The 15903-nt window shown below is 42.3% G+C and overlaps 1 protein-coding gene across 6 annotated transcripts in view; it reads right to left on the reverse strand.

The window, feature by feature from the left end:
- ACSL1 (acyl-CoA synthetase long chain family member 1) overlaps positions 1-15903 on the reverse strand; it is a 148257-nt gene that overhangs the window by 21341 nt on the left and 111013 nt on the right. For all 6 annotated transcript variants that reach the window (XM_077934269.1, XM_077934270.1, XM_077934271.1 and 3 more), the window contains 4 exons: positions 9153-9387; positions 1717-1831; positions 1303-1367; positions 207-308 (listed from right to left, as the gene is read on the reverse strand). In XM_077934269.1, the coding sequence (XP_077790395.1) occupies positions 207-308; positions 1303-1367; positions 1717-1831; positions 9153-9347 (477 nt within the window). In that variant the 5' untranslated portion in view covers positions 9348-9387. The remainder of the gene's footprint in view (positions 1-206; positions 309-1302; positions 1368-1716; positions 1832-9152; positions 9388-15903) is intronic.

Raw genomic sequence — 15903 nt, forward strand, 5'->3', positions numbered from 1 at the left:
GCAGCTTCCTTGCAAGGGAAGACCAAACCCTTGATTCTGGCTCCCAGGTGAATTGGTTTCCTAGGGAGCAAGATGTGATTTTTATGGATGATGGCAACCTCCCAACCATTCACTCTGTACTGGTGCTGCACTGTGTACAGGGCTGGGTGAAATTAGGATCATGGAAACTTATCTTCCCAGGGATGCAAATGATGGCCTTTGATTACCTCAGGTCTGTTCTGTGAAAAGATTCCTATGAACTGATCAGGAGATGGTTTGAAGCCTCTGTTCAGAAGTGCTGAGCCAACACATTCTGCTCTTTCTGCAACCTGGGGGAAAACACACATCTGTGTAAAGGTGCATCACTTACCAATTCTGTGAAAGCATGTAGGAATGTACTGTTCAATTTTCCATTTTCCCCCACTCGGCCTCTTCAGTAACCTTAGCCACTTTACACATTTTACACAGGTACTGGCCAACGCTTAAGGTAGGCTATATACCATTAATGAGTAGGATGGAAGCCTGTTTTTTAAAAGCCAGGTATCTGCTCTAAAAAATTATGCCTAGGCAGAGCTAAGAACAATTCCACAACTGCCCTGGCCATTAAATTCACAAACCACATAGAAGAATCAGATTTTAAATGAGCTGAGACATACTCGATTTGAATATGTAGGTGGGAATGCTGTTAAGTCTGTTTAGCTAAGAATACAAAAGCTTAGAATATGAAATATTATAGGGATCACACACAGGATCAATATTTCCAACACATAATATCTCTCTCGTGATATATATTAGCCAAGTTACAATGAAACATGATGGCTTAGATTCCAAGATAAGCTGACTTGAGAAAGTTAATTGAATAAAGTCCTTCCCCCCCCAAAACAAACCAATCAGATGTCTGCTATCGCTCAAAGTTTCCACCCATTCTGGGTAATTTCCCCATTGTGCACAGGGTCTGGAGCCTCTGACCCCTCCAGACAGGCTTTTCATGGATTGAAAGGAAGGGGCAGGAAATATAAGGAAGTTCACAAAAGGAAAAACTGATTAGAATTCAAGTTTTGAAAGATACTGGAAAGTGTCTGTTGAACTATAGATTAGGCAAGTGTGCGACACATAAAGCCTGGATACTAGTGAAACTTAACAACAAATTTTGTATTAAATATAAACATAAAGAACATAGGCCACTTAAGTATGCACCCAATAATTGTGGCTGTTGAACTTCCCTCATCCCAACATTTTTGAAAGCAAATAACTTGATTGCTGGAAGCATCAAAAGAACCAAGCACCAACCCCATCAACATACACAAAGTTGTGTCCGCTTACCTCCTTGTAAGAGATCCATTCATATGGTTGATTTGGTTTCCTTACACCCAAACAAGGGCCATTGTCTACAGTGATAAAAGTTTAAAAGGTTTAAGAATTTTAGCAACTAAAAAGGAAAAGAAAGAAAGACAGGGGAGATTCTAGTTCACTCCACCACCAGATGGTTCAATCTAGCCCCCCCCCCCCAAATGATTCTAAAGTTAAAAATTCATGTGCAAGGCTTCATTGCTCACAATGTCAATATTGCAACCATCATGATACACAGTTCTCACTTTAAACTTCAATCATCAGCTGATTACTATTTGCTATTCCAGCAGACAATATTTTACTGCACTATGAAAGCAGTCAGCTACTGTTTCTTTCAGGTGACTAGAGCACTGTTCCAGTTTGCTTTCCCAAAGTATGAATACTCACTTGACACATGCATTCCTCTTTGGAAGACATCATAAACTGTCTTCACATCATCATAGTAGTATGACATTGTCTCATCACTATCAAGTAGTGATGATCTTCGGGCATGGTCTTCACCCTGTATATAAAAGAAGGTTAAATTACACATTTCTTTCTCCAAAGCGTCCTGTGTGACCCTTCTTTTCGATGTCAGACAGTAACAGCCAAGTGACTAGGTTGTTGCAACAGTTGATTGAATTAGGGAGCATGTCAACGAAAGAAGCAAAACTCTGGCTAAAATGTGTGACAGATATAAATTCAGTTCCTATCTCATTTCATTTCTGCTACAATACTAGGGCATCCCATATAGTTAAATTTAAGTTCAGCTGTATTTGGTTGATACTTACACACACACACACAAAATTAGTGCTGATAACGTCGTCCAGTTGCAGTTTGCAGAAAGGAAGTGTATTCTAGAATTAGTCATCCTATGCTTATAAATTTGTTTGAATAGAATAAAATGTTGAACTTAAAAAGGGGTTGCCTGCTTTTTTGCAGTCATGGGCACATCTGCAAACTATTGTGGGCAACACACACACGCCACAACCTATTCCATTTCTAAACAAAATGCTTCTTTCAAGCCTAACATCAAAGGGGATGGGGGACCCGGTGGAAACGTGTGCTTGTGGACTTCACATTGGCAACTCCTGCTCTACACACTACAAGGTCAATGAGTCACTGCAAAAGGTTGGTTTCTCATTTCCACTTAAACTAGACCAAAGTTGAGAAAAGTCTAACATTATGCTGCAATAACTGTATAATCTTTTGCAATTGCCTTGTTTCAAGGCAGTGGTAGCCAATGTAAAGCCCTCCAGATGATGCTGAACTACAATTCCTATCATCCCTGACTACTGGCCATGCTTGCTAGCAACATCTAGAGGACCAAAAGTTTCTCACACCTGTTTTACAACCGCTGACAAAAAACCAGATTTCTCTTTAGTACATTATTGAAGTATAAGAATTGCACCTGTGCCCTAAACATTTGTACAGCGTGTATTTTAACCCCTTTCCACTGTAATACACACTGCTCACCTTGCAAAGAAGGTAATTGTCTGGAAGCACCTTTTTGGTGTGTTTACAAACAGCTCGCTCGGGAAAAGAATTTTTCATTGTAAAACTGGTTCAGCTGGTTTCAAACTAGTTCTCACACAGAGTTTCTTATTCAAGAACAGACATCTATATAAAATACTACTTGAGTTTTACATGAAAGTTTCATTGAAAGAATTAGTCAGCTGATCAAGTTTTCAAAGTGACATTTTATGAACTAGAAGCTCCTCGCCATCATTACAGAATACTATACTCTTCAGTGAAGGCCTGCTTTGTAAGTGGACGTCTTGTGATCATGATCACTCACTATCCCAGCAACCAAAAAACCCCAAGATAAGAAATGCCTCAAATAAGAAATGCTTTATTTGCATCATTCCTATCTAACACATATGACTAATTGGTTGCAAAGTGCTCTCTACTCAATGAGAAGCTTACATGATTTCTTCCTATATTCTCATTTACCTTGCTGCTTAGGGCCATTTCACACATTATTGTGAGAAGTGAAGTTACAGGAAACCAGGCAGAGGGCCTTCTCAGCAGTGGCACCCTCCCTGTGTAACGCCCTCCTATCAGATGTCAAGGAGATGAATAACTACACAACTTTTAGAAGACATCTGAAGGCAGTCCTGTATCAGGAAGTTTTTAATGTTTGACATCTTATTGTGTTTTTATATGTATTGGAAGCTGCCCAGAGTGGCTGGGGCAACCCAGCCAGATGGGCGGGGTGTAAATAATAAAATGACGATGAAGATGAAGCAGCAATAGCAAACCTGAATTTGTCCCAAGGTGGTAGATGTGGTTGTGGTTCCTTGAAAGAGCACTATCTGTATCATACACATGTACTGTATCCATAATTTTAAGGTGTAACTGTACACAGTACCATAAAAAAATGCCTCAGGTCTGCATGGCTTTTTATCTTAAAATATAAGCAGGATAATCAAAGTTAACCACATCCCATTGTTCTTTAGACAGAAGCTTGCATCCATACAAGCTAGCTGGAGAATAACTGCCCTACGGACTCTGGTTTATGGCATGAAGCAGTGCTGCTAAGAAAAACTCTCTAGCAAGTGAATACTTGGCATTTAAACTTCCTAAGTCCAGTACTTCATACAGAAATCCTCGCTGCCACCTTTTAAAGGTGTATCAGTAATATTTCCTGTAGGAGACATGGGGGTGAGGTGAAGCTCAGAAAGGATGAGCTTTTATAAGACTGCTAAGCGTAGTAACACAGGAAGCTGCCTTATACAGTGTACACAAGGCTATTTACTCTACATCCAGTGTGATCCCACTGCTGGGTTTGTGAAGCAGTGTACACATGTTAGCCACAATCCACATCTGTCCTGAAGTTCCTTGAGAGATACTGTGTTTTTATGTTGTTTCCCCCAAACCAATTTCAATCCAATTTGCAAACGTATGAGGACAACCACTCCCCCCCTCCGCCCACTGGTGTGGGCAGGCAGCACTTGACTTGGAAACACATCCAACTGTATAGATGTGTGCAATCATGTGCAGATTTGATTTTAAAGGCAATGGGAGGTGGGGGGTGGACCTTGCTCGGTTTTAATGCATACACAACATTAAGTCAGACCCTTGGTCCATTAGTTCAGTACTGTCTACACTGCCAGGTAGTGGCTTGCCAGAACTTCAGACAAAGGATCTTATTTGGAGATGCCGGCGATCAAGCCTGAGACCTTCTACACTCAAAGGAGATGTTCTACCACTGAGTTATATACCCTTCCCCTAAAATTCATAGCAAGAGGAAAAATCTAAACTAATTCCCAGCTCAGGCTCTTGAGAGACCACTGCAACTCTCATTGTGCACGTGGAATTTTGCATGCTGCTTTACAGCATAATATTCCAGTGCCTAGTTTACTGGCAGTGGAAGGAGGGAGGGGAACTACAGCAGGCATAGGCGGGCCAAGCAATTGGCCTGCTGTCAGCCAGCGGCTTCACTGAAAGAGGTTGGGAGAAGAATGGCAGAAGTGCCGGTAGTTCTCAAGACTCTTTTGTTGCAGGCACACTTCTCTGGAGTGAAAGGATCCTTGGATGTATGCCTGAGGAAGCTATTGTGTTGTCAGCTGTGAGCAAGCTCTTGTTGATTTAAGGAGAGCACACAACCCGAGCCAGCAGGGCCCAGATTGCCAGCCACCCACTAACCATCAGAAACTTGGTATTTTGCAACAGCTATTTGCCAACTACCGGTTTATTAGGTTATGGAAAGAGTGTCAGCATCACCAGCCGCTCTTTTGAAAGAATGCCATGAGGCGGCTCTGTTAAAATCAGCACCCCAGTTGCAAAACCATGACAAGGATGCTGGAAAAAGGAGGCCAAAAGGGACTTCAAACTAGGATTTATAGGAACATTAGAGCACAGGAGGGCAGGCTGTCTTAACAGCAGCAATTGTGAAAAAGGGGGATTTTAGAAGATGTGGCTTTGTTCTCTCTCCTCCATTAGGCTATGTCATGGTTTAAAGTAACAAAATTCTGTGTTGCATTTCAGACATTTTCCCAAAAAAACCCCACAGACACCAACTGGTTGCAATAACAAATATTGGTTTGCAGCTTGGAGGACCTTGAAAGAAAGGAAGGAAGGAAGGATATAATATCTATGGATATAAGCTAAAGCCTTTAACCCTGCTGCACACATGTCTTTCATATAGAGTAACATTCTGCAAGCAGATCCCTGTCTCTTCCAGCCCAATTGGGGAGAGGGCAATTGGTGGGCAGAAGTGGGAGCTTCTGCAGGAAGCACTGGCTGCTGCTTGAATTGTAAGCAGTGAGAAGGGGAGAAGCAGCTCAGGATGTGGTTGAGGAGTACGCCTGCACTTTGGAGAGTATGAGGCAGTCCCTAAGGTCCATACGCTTCTCCAGACTTTGGAGCAGAGGATTGTCTCTGACCCTGGACCATAGAGGACGCTGCCTCTGAAGTTCAGTGTGGCATTAGATCCTCTGGAGCAGGGTTATGGTATGCACAAGCTGAAATTCACAAGCTCCTGGAGAAAATGGTGAAGCTATTTCTGTTTGGCCATATGTGTGCACTAGCATAAAAAAAAGTTTATTTGCAGCTAAGTTCCAAGAATTTTCCAGAAAGAATTGGTAGTTACTCCACAGAAGCAAACACAAATATGCTTCTTGTTTGGCTAGTAGAGTCAAACATTTACATCTGATCACGGTGTAAGGTCAGTACAAGTTGGGCAAGTGAGTGATCCTGATGGGATATAAGGTAATCCTTCCAGCCTGTGATGACTGGCCACCCTGGGCCCAGTAAGGAAGTGTCATCTAGTAGGAGCAAGAGTTGCAAAAACCAAGAACAGCCAGATTTTCTCTAGGTTTTTCCTTTTGTTTTACATAAATATTGTATGATAGAAGCTCATTATTTCATTTGATACTACTAGTGATGGCTTTAATGTGCATGCCTTAAATACAGGATTTCCATCAGACGTGAGCCTTTCTTTTTTAATGACTAATAGGAAAAGAACAGAACCTGTCAAAATTCATAATTATTAGAAGTGCAAGAGCTACATCCTCATTTATTCCTTGCCATCTACTGGAGTACTTATTCAGATATACTTAACCTAAACTTGAAGGAATTATTGTTGAAGTCTATGAGGACTAGAATCAGAAGCAAGCACATACCCACACCTCAACTCTCAATTATTTGCCCTGCACTTAGAATAGTGGTCTTCTCAAGCACAGTGACTTCCAGACCTATCAATTGATAAAGAAAATGAAGTCCTGATTAGAGTTTAATTTCAAGGTACAAAGTGTACTCAAAATCCATAAACCAGATGTACTTTTCCATACACATCAAATTGGTTTTGCAGCAAGTACAATGAAATAGCAACAGTTGATAATGGATTTTCATTTGCAAGAATTATTCCCAAACACTCTGGAAAATATAATGGGCAAGATCTGTTGACTTTTTGAAAAGGACCCTACTAATACCTTATCAGACCTAAGTTAGCAGTTCCTATTCAGCAAAAACACCCCAGTTTATCCAGGATAATAGTTTGCTAGACAAAGTGAAGTATGAGCCAGTTCAGCACAAGGTTTTTATTTATCCACACAATCAGTTTTAATGCCATGAGCCTGAAAAGTATTGCTCCAGTATACTGCGGCAAGAGATCAAGCTCATTTCAATTAGGCTGTTTCAGATTTATTTTATTAAAATACTTACAACATTACAAAACATTACAAAATTCCTCTTTGGCTGGTCAGGGTATGGTGTATAAAAGAATGAAAACATGCAATTCCTAAGAATAGTGTAAAAATAAAGATCCACACTACACAGTGACCAATAATTAATGACCACTATCATTAACATGAAAATGAATGAGTGAACCAAAAAATTTAATAGCATATGCAGGAAACAAAGCCACCAACACAATGAAACTGCACATGGATCTAACTAGATGCATATACTGTACAACTAATGACAGGAGAGTATTTAAAGAATTCAGAAAAACTAATCGAGTATAATTTTCAGGTGCATTGTCTAATCACAATGTTTTGCATCTCTGTGTTCAAAATGTTTTGGTACCTGTGGTCTGGTGATTGCCTGTATCACAGTGTAACAATGCTGGACCCCACCCCAAAAACTTATAGGGCTGGAAGAAATCCCCACAATCCCTGAACATGTACTTAAACAGAAAAGGGATTGCCAGAGGGACCCTGTAGATGGAAAATTTCTGTCTATATGGAAAGACGGCCTCCTAATTCACAAATAGCTATGCTTGGCACAAGATGTAGAAAATGCAAAGAAGTTTGCCAAGGGTCATGTCTGGGGCAACTAGGATAGTGAAAGCCTACCCAGGCCCCTTGCTCAAAGCTGCTTGTTAAAGTTGCTCGTGGAGGAAATTGCTACTGACCTTTATTTCACACTTGTATTGGACTGTATGGGATATTTTGACTGCAAGAATGAGCCTGGATTGGAGCCAGGCCAGACAGCCAGGGAAGGAGAAAGCACAAAGAGAAACTATCCTCTAAAGCAGGGCTAGCCAACTCCCAAAAGACTGTGATCTACTCACAGAGTTAAAAACTGGCATTGATCTACCCCCCTTTTTTGGGGGGTTCAGGTCAAAGTTCTTGAGCTTTTTTTAAAGAAGGAAAGCCCTGTTTTGGGGGGTGCAGGGCAAAAGTGTTGAGTTTTTTTTAGGGGAGCCAAAGTATAAAGCGATCTACCACAGACATCCAGTGATCTAACGGTAGATCACGATCTACTTGTTGGACATGCCTGCTCTAAAGTATCCAAGTACGACTGTGCATACTTGGTTCCACTCTCTCCAGTGCGGCAAAACCAAAGAACAGCTACAATCTTGCGAACCTGAGGAGGCCAAATCCATCTTCATTCTCTGTACTAGGGTAAAAGGACTCACCACCTGCCTAGCCCAGAGGGAGAGAACAACACAGAAGAGGCACACTTTGTTTTGCATGTGGTTTTATTAGCAATTTACTATTAATTGTGTTATTATGCAAATGCACTTAAATAAAATGAATAATTCATGAACCTCAGTTACTGAAACTGATTTGGTGAGACCAGCTGAAAGTGAAGTTGTCTGGTGCGACATAGCTGTTTTAATTGTATGGTTGCATTATCTGAATTGCTGATTTATGAATGGTTTTATTGTTGTTTTAATGTGCATGCTGTAAATTGCCCTGGGATCCTGGAAGATGGAGGGAGATTTAGAGATAAATTAAATAAACAGTGCACATTATCCCTGTTCAACTGGAAACTAACTATCTGTGGTTACTGTAGTTGGCCTAAGGAGGGCAACACAGTGCTACAGCAGCACTGTGAAATATCAGAGGGTACATCGACAACAGTACCAATATAAGCCACCTGCCAAACTTTGCCAGCAGGGGTAGGGAGAAATAAGGATCTGGTACACCCAGCCAGAAAGGTTCCTCACCATTGCTTTAGAAAAGTATCTGTTTCAAACCTACATGGCTGCAGAAAAGGTTCTGAGCTGTTTACATCTCAGAAATCAATGGATGCTTTGAACCAAGCCTACTCCAACACGTAGTTTTTCTGCCTTGCATAGCTTCCTAGCCCTCGCTCCTGAGCACATGATGCAGTCATTCCCTTTGCACACTTCCTAGACCTTGCCAGAATAGTCTGCTGCAATCAATATAAGAAAGCTATATAAAATGCTGCAACAGAACTATATGCTCTGGGGACAAAAGGAATGTGACTGGTATGAACTGTGGGTGGCACGTTGGCACATACAACCAGATTCAAAGCACTGCCTTAATCCAATAATTGCATCACAGAACAGTTTAAAAAACAGTTTATGAAACATGCTATGCTAATCTTGCAAGTAAATACGCAAGGGATGAAAGACGGCGATTCCTTACCTCAACCTCCACAGACTGCATTGCTAAATCACATGGTGGCTTCAGAGCTCTGGGTCTTGTGGCGTACCAGTAAGTTGTGAGAGCTGCAAAAGCACCGAATCCCATCAGCGTGTTTGTTGGGAGAGTGCGCACGTACTGCCTTACGTCACCAAGTTCTGGCATTCGCAGATGCCTAAACAATTCATGAGCTTGCATTGTGATCTCTTGTCCTTGTTATTTTTTTTAACGCAGCAATCTGTTGACAAAAAAGAAAAGTTGTGAACCCAACGTGTTATCAAAGAACCCCTCCCCGCCCCCAGAGAGGGAGATGCAGCTATTCTCATGCTCTACTACCATACGAAGCTGGCAACATCAGCATTCTTGCCACTTGCCCTCTTCCAGAAAGGCAAGAGATTTTGAACAGGCAAAGGCACTACGTTTAACATTTCTGTTTCTTTGTTAAGGCAGCTGTTTGTTAGCCATAGTGCCCAAAGTTTGCAAAATACATTATTGCTGTATTTTTGTGCTTTTGGAAAATGGAGAATCTGCTGGAAGAGCAACAGTGGTTCCTTTCCCTTCTCTTCCATGGCAGCTATTTTTTTAAAAAGAGCCTGTGTGCAATTCTCTCTCCCCCCCCCCCGTTTTCCTCCAGTGCTTTTAGAGTGCAAGCTAGCCTAAGTTGTGTATAAAAATTCTCTTAACTAAGCTTGTATTGTTATCCTAATGGTCCCTTTAAATCCCCAGCAAACACTGTAGAGTAGGAACAGCCCTTTCTTTCCCCTTTTCCTTTTCCAAAAGCCCTGCTGTGCCTGCTCAGCTGACACTTCCCTCCACACCAAGGTCCCTCAGGACACGATTCACGTGACTACACTTAATAAGTTTCTGCCCACTAGGGCAAAGGTAACTAGCAGGCACAGTCCATACTTAGCTCTAAGAGAAGGAGGGCCAATGGAAAGAGAGCACAGAGTCACCCCACTGAACACAGAGGGTGGCAGGCTAGGAAGCAAACAATGTTTGCCTCAGAAACTCACAACTGGCAGTGACATTCATTAATGCCCATCATCAGCTCATTCCTATCACCAGAGGAAGGCTGACAAAAAGGCTTTTCAAAGGGGGGGGGGGGGGGAGAGAAAACGTGTCAGAGTGGAGAGTTTGTTTGCAGAAGCTGGTGGGGTTTTTGGAACAAGGCAGTGAAGATGAAGACAGTTTTACTATACCGGGAAGGAGATACAGTATTATGAATGCAGTTGTGGGGAAAGGCAACGCAAGTTCGTTTCAAGCCAGGCTCTTAAGACTAAGCTCGTGAATGCTGGACCCATTTGTCATTGCGTATCAATGCCTTTTCCAGCTGTAATAACCAAGGGCAGTTATAGAGTAGCATTGTCAGCTTACCTACTAATATACACAGGGGGGGAAAATCACTCAAATAGGACAGAGCTGCAATTGGGTTTGAAGCTAAAAAAAATATGGGGGGGGGGGAGGCGTAGTGGGGAGAGACAGTGGAAAGCTTCCTTCATGCAACAATTTTATCTGGCAGTTTCTCCAGTGTAAGGGTGAAGCCTGATGGTCAGCTCTGCAGCCCTAAGTATGCAGTGGGCAAGTGCCAGAGATGAACTGTCAATGTTAATGAGCCATGCCCGCTAGCACATTTAAGGATTTTTCTTCTACCTTTTATTTACGGTCCCGTTTACAAAATTTAATATAGGGCACAATAACAATGGTTCTGAAAACAACAAAACAGTACGTAAAAGCATCAGTTAAGCTAAGTCTTCTGAAGACTGTAAAAGATTCTAAAAGGTCTGGGAGGGTTTTGCTGGGTGTCAAAAATATGGCAATGCAGAGGGCCAAGCAAGCCTTGCAAGAGAGAGTTCTCAAAATGGAGTGCCGCAACTGAAAATGTTTGCCACCCACTTCACCTCCAACAAAGGGCACAGTGTATGGGGCAGGCTGATACGGGAATGGCCTGCTCTTTGCACGCAATAAAGAATTTCAGTGTGACCATAGCCAACTTGGTTGCACAACTACTTCACGCAGGTTGTCAAAGAGGCCCCTTTTAAAGGCTTACTTTAACCCTGTCTTGCCGCCTAATCTCTCTACTGTACTTGATAGGAGGAAGCAATCAGGTGTTTACATGCTGCCTTAACATTCAAAACCAAGGTCAAAAGGTAAGGGTTGCTCTAAATAGAATTGCTTCAAGGAGGTATTGCTCTTTTGGTTTGCATCTAGAGTACAGTGGTACCTCGGGTTACAGACGCTTCAGGTTACAGACTCAGCTAACCCAGAAATATTATCTTGGGTTAAGAACTTTGCTTCAGGATGGGAACAGAAATCGCGCAGCGGTGGTGCAGTGGCAGCAGGAGGCCCCATTAGCTAAAGTAGTACCTTAGGTTAAGAACAGTTTCAGGTTAAGAACGGACCTCCAGAACGAATTCTTAACCCAAGGTACTACTGTACATGTTTTAAATATTTGGGGGTTGTTTGTTTGTGTGTGTTAGCACTAAGCCAGCCACATTGGGGTGTTTTGGTAAGTAAAGCAGAGTCTAAATAAAATATGCAGAACAATGCTGTTCTTTTTATCACTATTTTGTTGCTTTCTTATTCTTAAGCTGGGGTTGGCAACCTAAGGCCCGTGGGCCACAAGTGGCCCATGGGGGGTCATTTAACTGGCCCATGGCCCCCTCCCACTCGGTTGGTTCCCGTGCGCCGCACTAAACCAGCGCAGAGCAGAGCAGAGCAGGAACCGCCTTCCGCAACACTGGTCAGCTTGCCATTGGCTGCAGGAAGCTCCTGCAACCAATGGAAAGCTGCGCATGCCTCCTCTGCGCCGGAAGGAGTGCCGGAAATAGTGCTTGCACATTCGTGTGTGCGAGCGCACTACGGCTCACTACTGTGGCATCTGCGGAACCATGAACCGGCCCAAGCCACAAAAACTTTGCCGACCCCTGTTCTTAAGCATGCAGAAAGCTATTTTCCTGTGCATTTGAGCAGCCCAAGCTTTTGCACATAAAAATACCATAGATATGTTTTATCAGCATACATTGGTGGTGAAGTAAGTGTTCATTTGATTAACAGGAGACATTCACTTTCCCTCTTCATTCATCTTTAAATAGTTGCTGAGTTTCCTATCTCAAATTTTAGCATGTATCTAACTTACAAGGCATGGATACCTCAGCAGTTATGTAGTCCAACAAAGCTTATTTGGCACATCACTTTGCACACCTTGACAGCTATTTGTATGCAGTAGACAAAAATATGCTACTGACAGTTGTTCAGCTGAGAGTGTGATAAATTGTACTGTGGGCATTTGATGCAGGCATCTAATCTTTCACTAGGGCAGTGGTTTTCAGACTGCCTTCAGTGAACACTTTCCACATCGGTTTGTCTGCTGCCAGACCGCATGCAAATTGCAGAGGATTCTGCTGACTGTTCTAGGCTGCATATTCCAAGTGTTAAAGCGGTGGCTGACTAGACCTACTCAGCCTAGCACAGCCTAGAACACACCTCACACTCTTCTGCAGCTGTTCAGTAAAGTGGTACCTCTGGTTGCGAACGGGATCCGTTCTGGAGCCCTGTTCGCAACCTGAAAAGAACGCAACCCGCATCTGCGCGCGTAGGTCGTGATTCACCGCTTCTGCGCATGCGCGTGATGTCATTTTGCACGTCTGTGTGAGCGGCGAAACCCGGAAGTAACCCTTTCCGGTACTTCTGTGTCACTGCGGGACGCAACCTGAAAACGCACAACCTGAAGCAAATGTAACATGAGGTATGACTGTAGATCAGAAGATCAATAGTGGTGCACAGTCTTTCAGAAAAGCTCATTTGCCACCAATGTTCTCCATAAGAAGGTGCTGGGAAACTTCTGATTAACCTGAGCTTCTCTGGAACAATTTATTGATCTGATGGGAGCAGGGTCCAAAGTGATGTGTACGACTTAAGGTCATCTGCTTGCTGTGCCTTTCAGACTCTGCCTCCACCTACCTCTCCAGTCTATAATGCCTTCTCCCCTTAGTTCAAAGGCTGGCCTAGCAATAATAGTGTCAGCAAAATGAGCAGATTAATTTGAAAGCCTCAGAAGGCCAAGACGGTTTGCATAGTGCAGGAGTTAAGAAGCACAAGCTGTAAGGCAGGATGCTACCAGCTGAAGCCTTCCAGGCTCTTCTCTTCTCTAATAAATAAATAAATAAATATCAAGCCAGTATACTCAAAGTCTCATCGCTGCCCTCCGCAATATGGCAAGAAAGCCAGTCTAGCTTGCATCATAGTTGGGAAGGTTTACAGAAACAAAATATGCTTTGATCACTACATGAATGCCAAGTTATTCTTGTACATATTGTAAAGCCTTACCACAGTCAATTTACTCCCCCCCCCCAATTCACCAAGCTCTTTGATATTTTGGGTGCAAGGTCTTTTTTCAAAGCCTTCAAATCAAGCCATCATATCCTTCGACTTGCACCCTTTTGTACATGCAACATGCCAAAAATCTACACCAACTTGTTTCCTGAACTGTGTCTACATTCCTCATTAAAAGTAAGCCCTAGTTCAACTGGTACTGCTGCTGATTTTGTTTTCGCCCCACCTTTTTGTATGTGGGAGTTGGTGTGCAACAGAACACGCTTGCCAATTTGCCATTAAAATAACACTTAAGACCATATGATAAAGAGCAATGAGACTTTTTAAAAAGAGATTAAATACAGTCAACTTATTTAGCGCCTGTAAAAGCCACGCCAATAAGCTAGATGTACCTTACGCAGAGATAGGTCACCTAAGGATACTAGACATGGCAAGAGAAAATTAAGATAAGCAATGAGGTGTTATATACTTCCTATATTTTGAGAAATATTCTCCTTAATACTTCCATTTGGAACTATAAGGTAAAGGTAAAGGTACCCCTGCCCGTACGGGCCAGCCGTGTCCGACTCTAGGGTTGCGCGCTCATCTCGCTCAAGAGGCCGGGAGCCGGCGCCGTCCGAAGACACTTCCGGGTCACGTGGCCAGCGTGACAAAGCAGCAGCTGGCGGGCCAGCACCAGCGCCGCACACGGAAACGCCGTTTACCTTCCCGCTATAGCTCACTGAAATTAGCAATTCCTATTTCAGACTTAAGTTTAAGCGTATTATGAAATTATTGGGAAACCCTTTTACATCTAAATTTAGCTCCCATTGTGTTAAGTTTAGGAGCCAATAAGATTTAACAGCACTTCAGTCAGAAAACACAAAATCTAACTTGCCGTGGATAAGCCGGTATCCAAAGAGCTTCTGTGATATCTGTATTAACAGTGAACTCTAGATTAGACTGAAGCAGCATGAGTCCATGCTGAATTGCACTCCCAGGTTAATAGTTTCTACTTGGGGATGATCTTCAGCAGCCTCATGTTGTAGAATTAACCAGTCAAGGGTACATAGTTTAGTATGTTGTATTAGCATTATAATATACAGTACTTGATATATAGCAAACGGGATTATACTTCAGTTCTACACCCAAGAGCTAAGGAAGTAAAGCATTTTTGCAGGCATATGTAATATTGAAGTCCATTGAGGATAAGGACAATATCCGAGATATTACATCCAGATAACACACACTTTATATGTGGGACAGGACTAGCATCTTGTGTATATCTTAGAATTCAACTCTCCCTTTAAATATAATATGGTCATTACTTAGAGAGTAAAGGGTGCTATCTGACCTAGTCAGTTATGACTAACTTAAGTTCACTGATCTCAATAGGTCTCCTCCGAGTACAAATTAGTCAAATGCCACCCAAAATGTTTAGCTTTAGAAGAGAGTGCTCAGTGAGGGAGCTGTGCATGCAGGTTTCTGTCCTTGTCTTATAACATGCTCAGTTAATAAATGCTAAGCTTCAAGCCAGCCAAAAGCTCCTTGACACATGAATAAGGAAAATACTGAATCAGCCAAGATGTGGTCTTTCCAGCTGAACTCAGCTTTGTGGAAGTCAGCCAAGTTGGCTGAATGCAGCCATTCCTAGCTCCTCCTCCTCTACCAGCAAGTACAATAATCTATTTACAGAAGGCAGAATGTTCTCCTTTTGTCTGGCAATAGGCAGACATCGTTCGAGGGCAACTGTCAACTTCTTCATTATAGCGTTAGAACCCAGCAGCCAATAGCCTCTCTCCCTCCCACTCTGCTGTTTGATTGAGGGGAAAAATAATTGCATGAGTTGCTTAATCAGAGGCATTGCTCTGTTACTGGAGTCAGTTCTACCTACATGGGGCTACTAGAAGCTGTGCAAGTCCCCCATTTAAAGTTCCAATTTAGCCCATCTTATCTTTGGGGTTAAGAAATGCTTAATCAACATGAATCTACTGATTGAAATGGAAACTTTTGCTCATGTTTTGGTTCCCTTTGGAACACTTAATCTTTTTAAAAAACAAATGGTCACATTTGAGAAATCTGTTCTAAGCCACATTAAGACATTGGTGTGTCTTAAGACAGGCATCAAGCTAGCTAAAACAATTCTCAGTGTAAATGAAATAGTTTTTCTATTACTTCTGCAGAATGTAAGTCAGAAAAAAACATCCCAATAGTCTGGCAGAAGTCCATTTATTGCTTAATAGCACAATGGGGAAATGGAAAATTAAACCGATCAGAAACATTATTTTGACAGTGATTAATGAATCAGCCAGTGGTACTCAATTTAAGTTAACTCTCAACAAAGAGCAGCAGCCAAGCATTCAGGTCCATGGTTTGGAAGGCTGGTAAAACAGCAGTTTCAAGTAGCCATTTATGGTTTGGTCTACAGAGGCATTTTTTCAGT

The sequence above is a fragment of the Podarcis muralis genome, chromosome 9 (genome assembly GCF_964188315.1).
Source record: "Podarcis muralis chromosome 9, rPodMur119.hap1.1, whole genome shotgun sequence".
NCBI lineage: Eukaryota > Metazoa > Chordata > Lepidosauria > Squamata > Lacertidae > Podarcis > Podarcis muralis.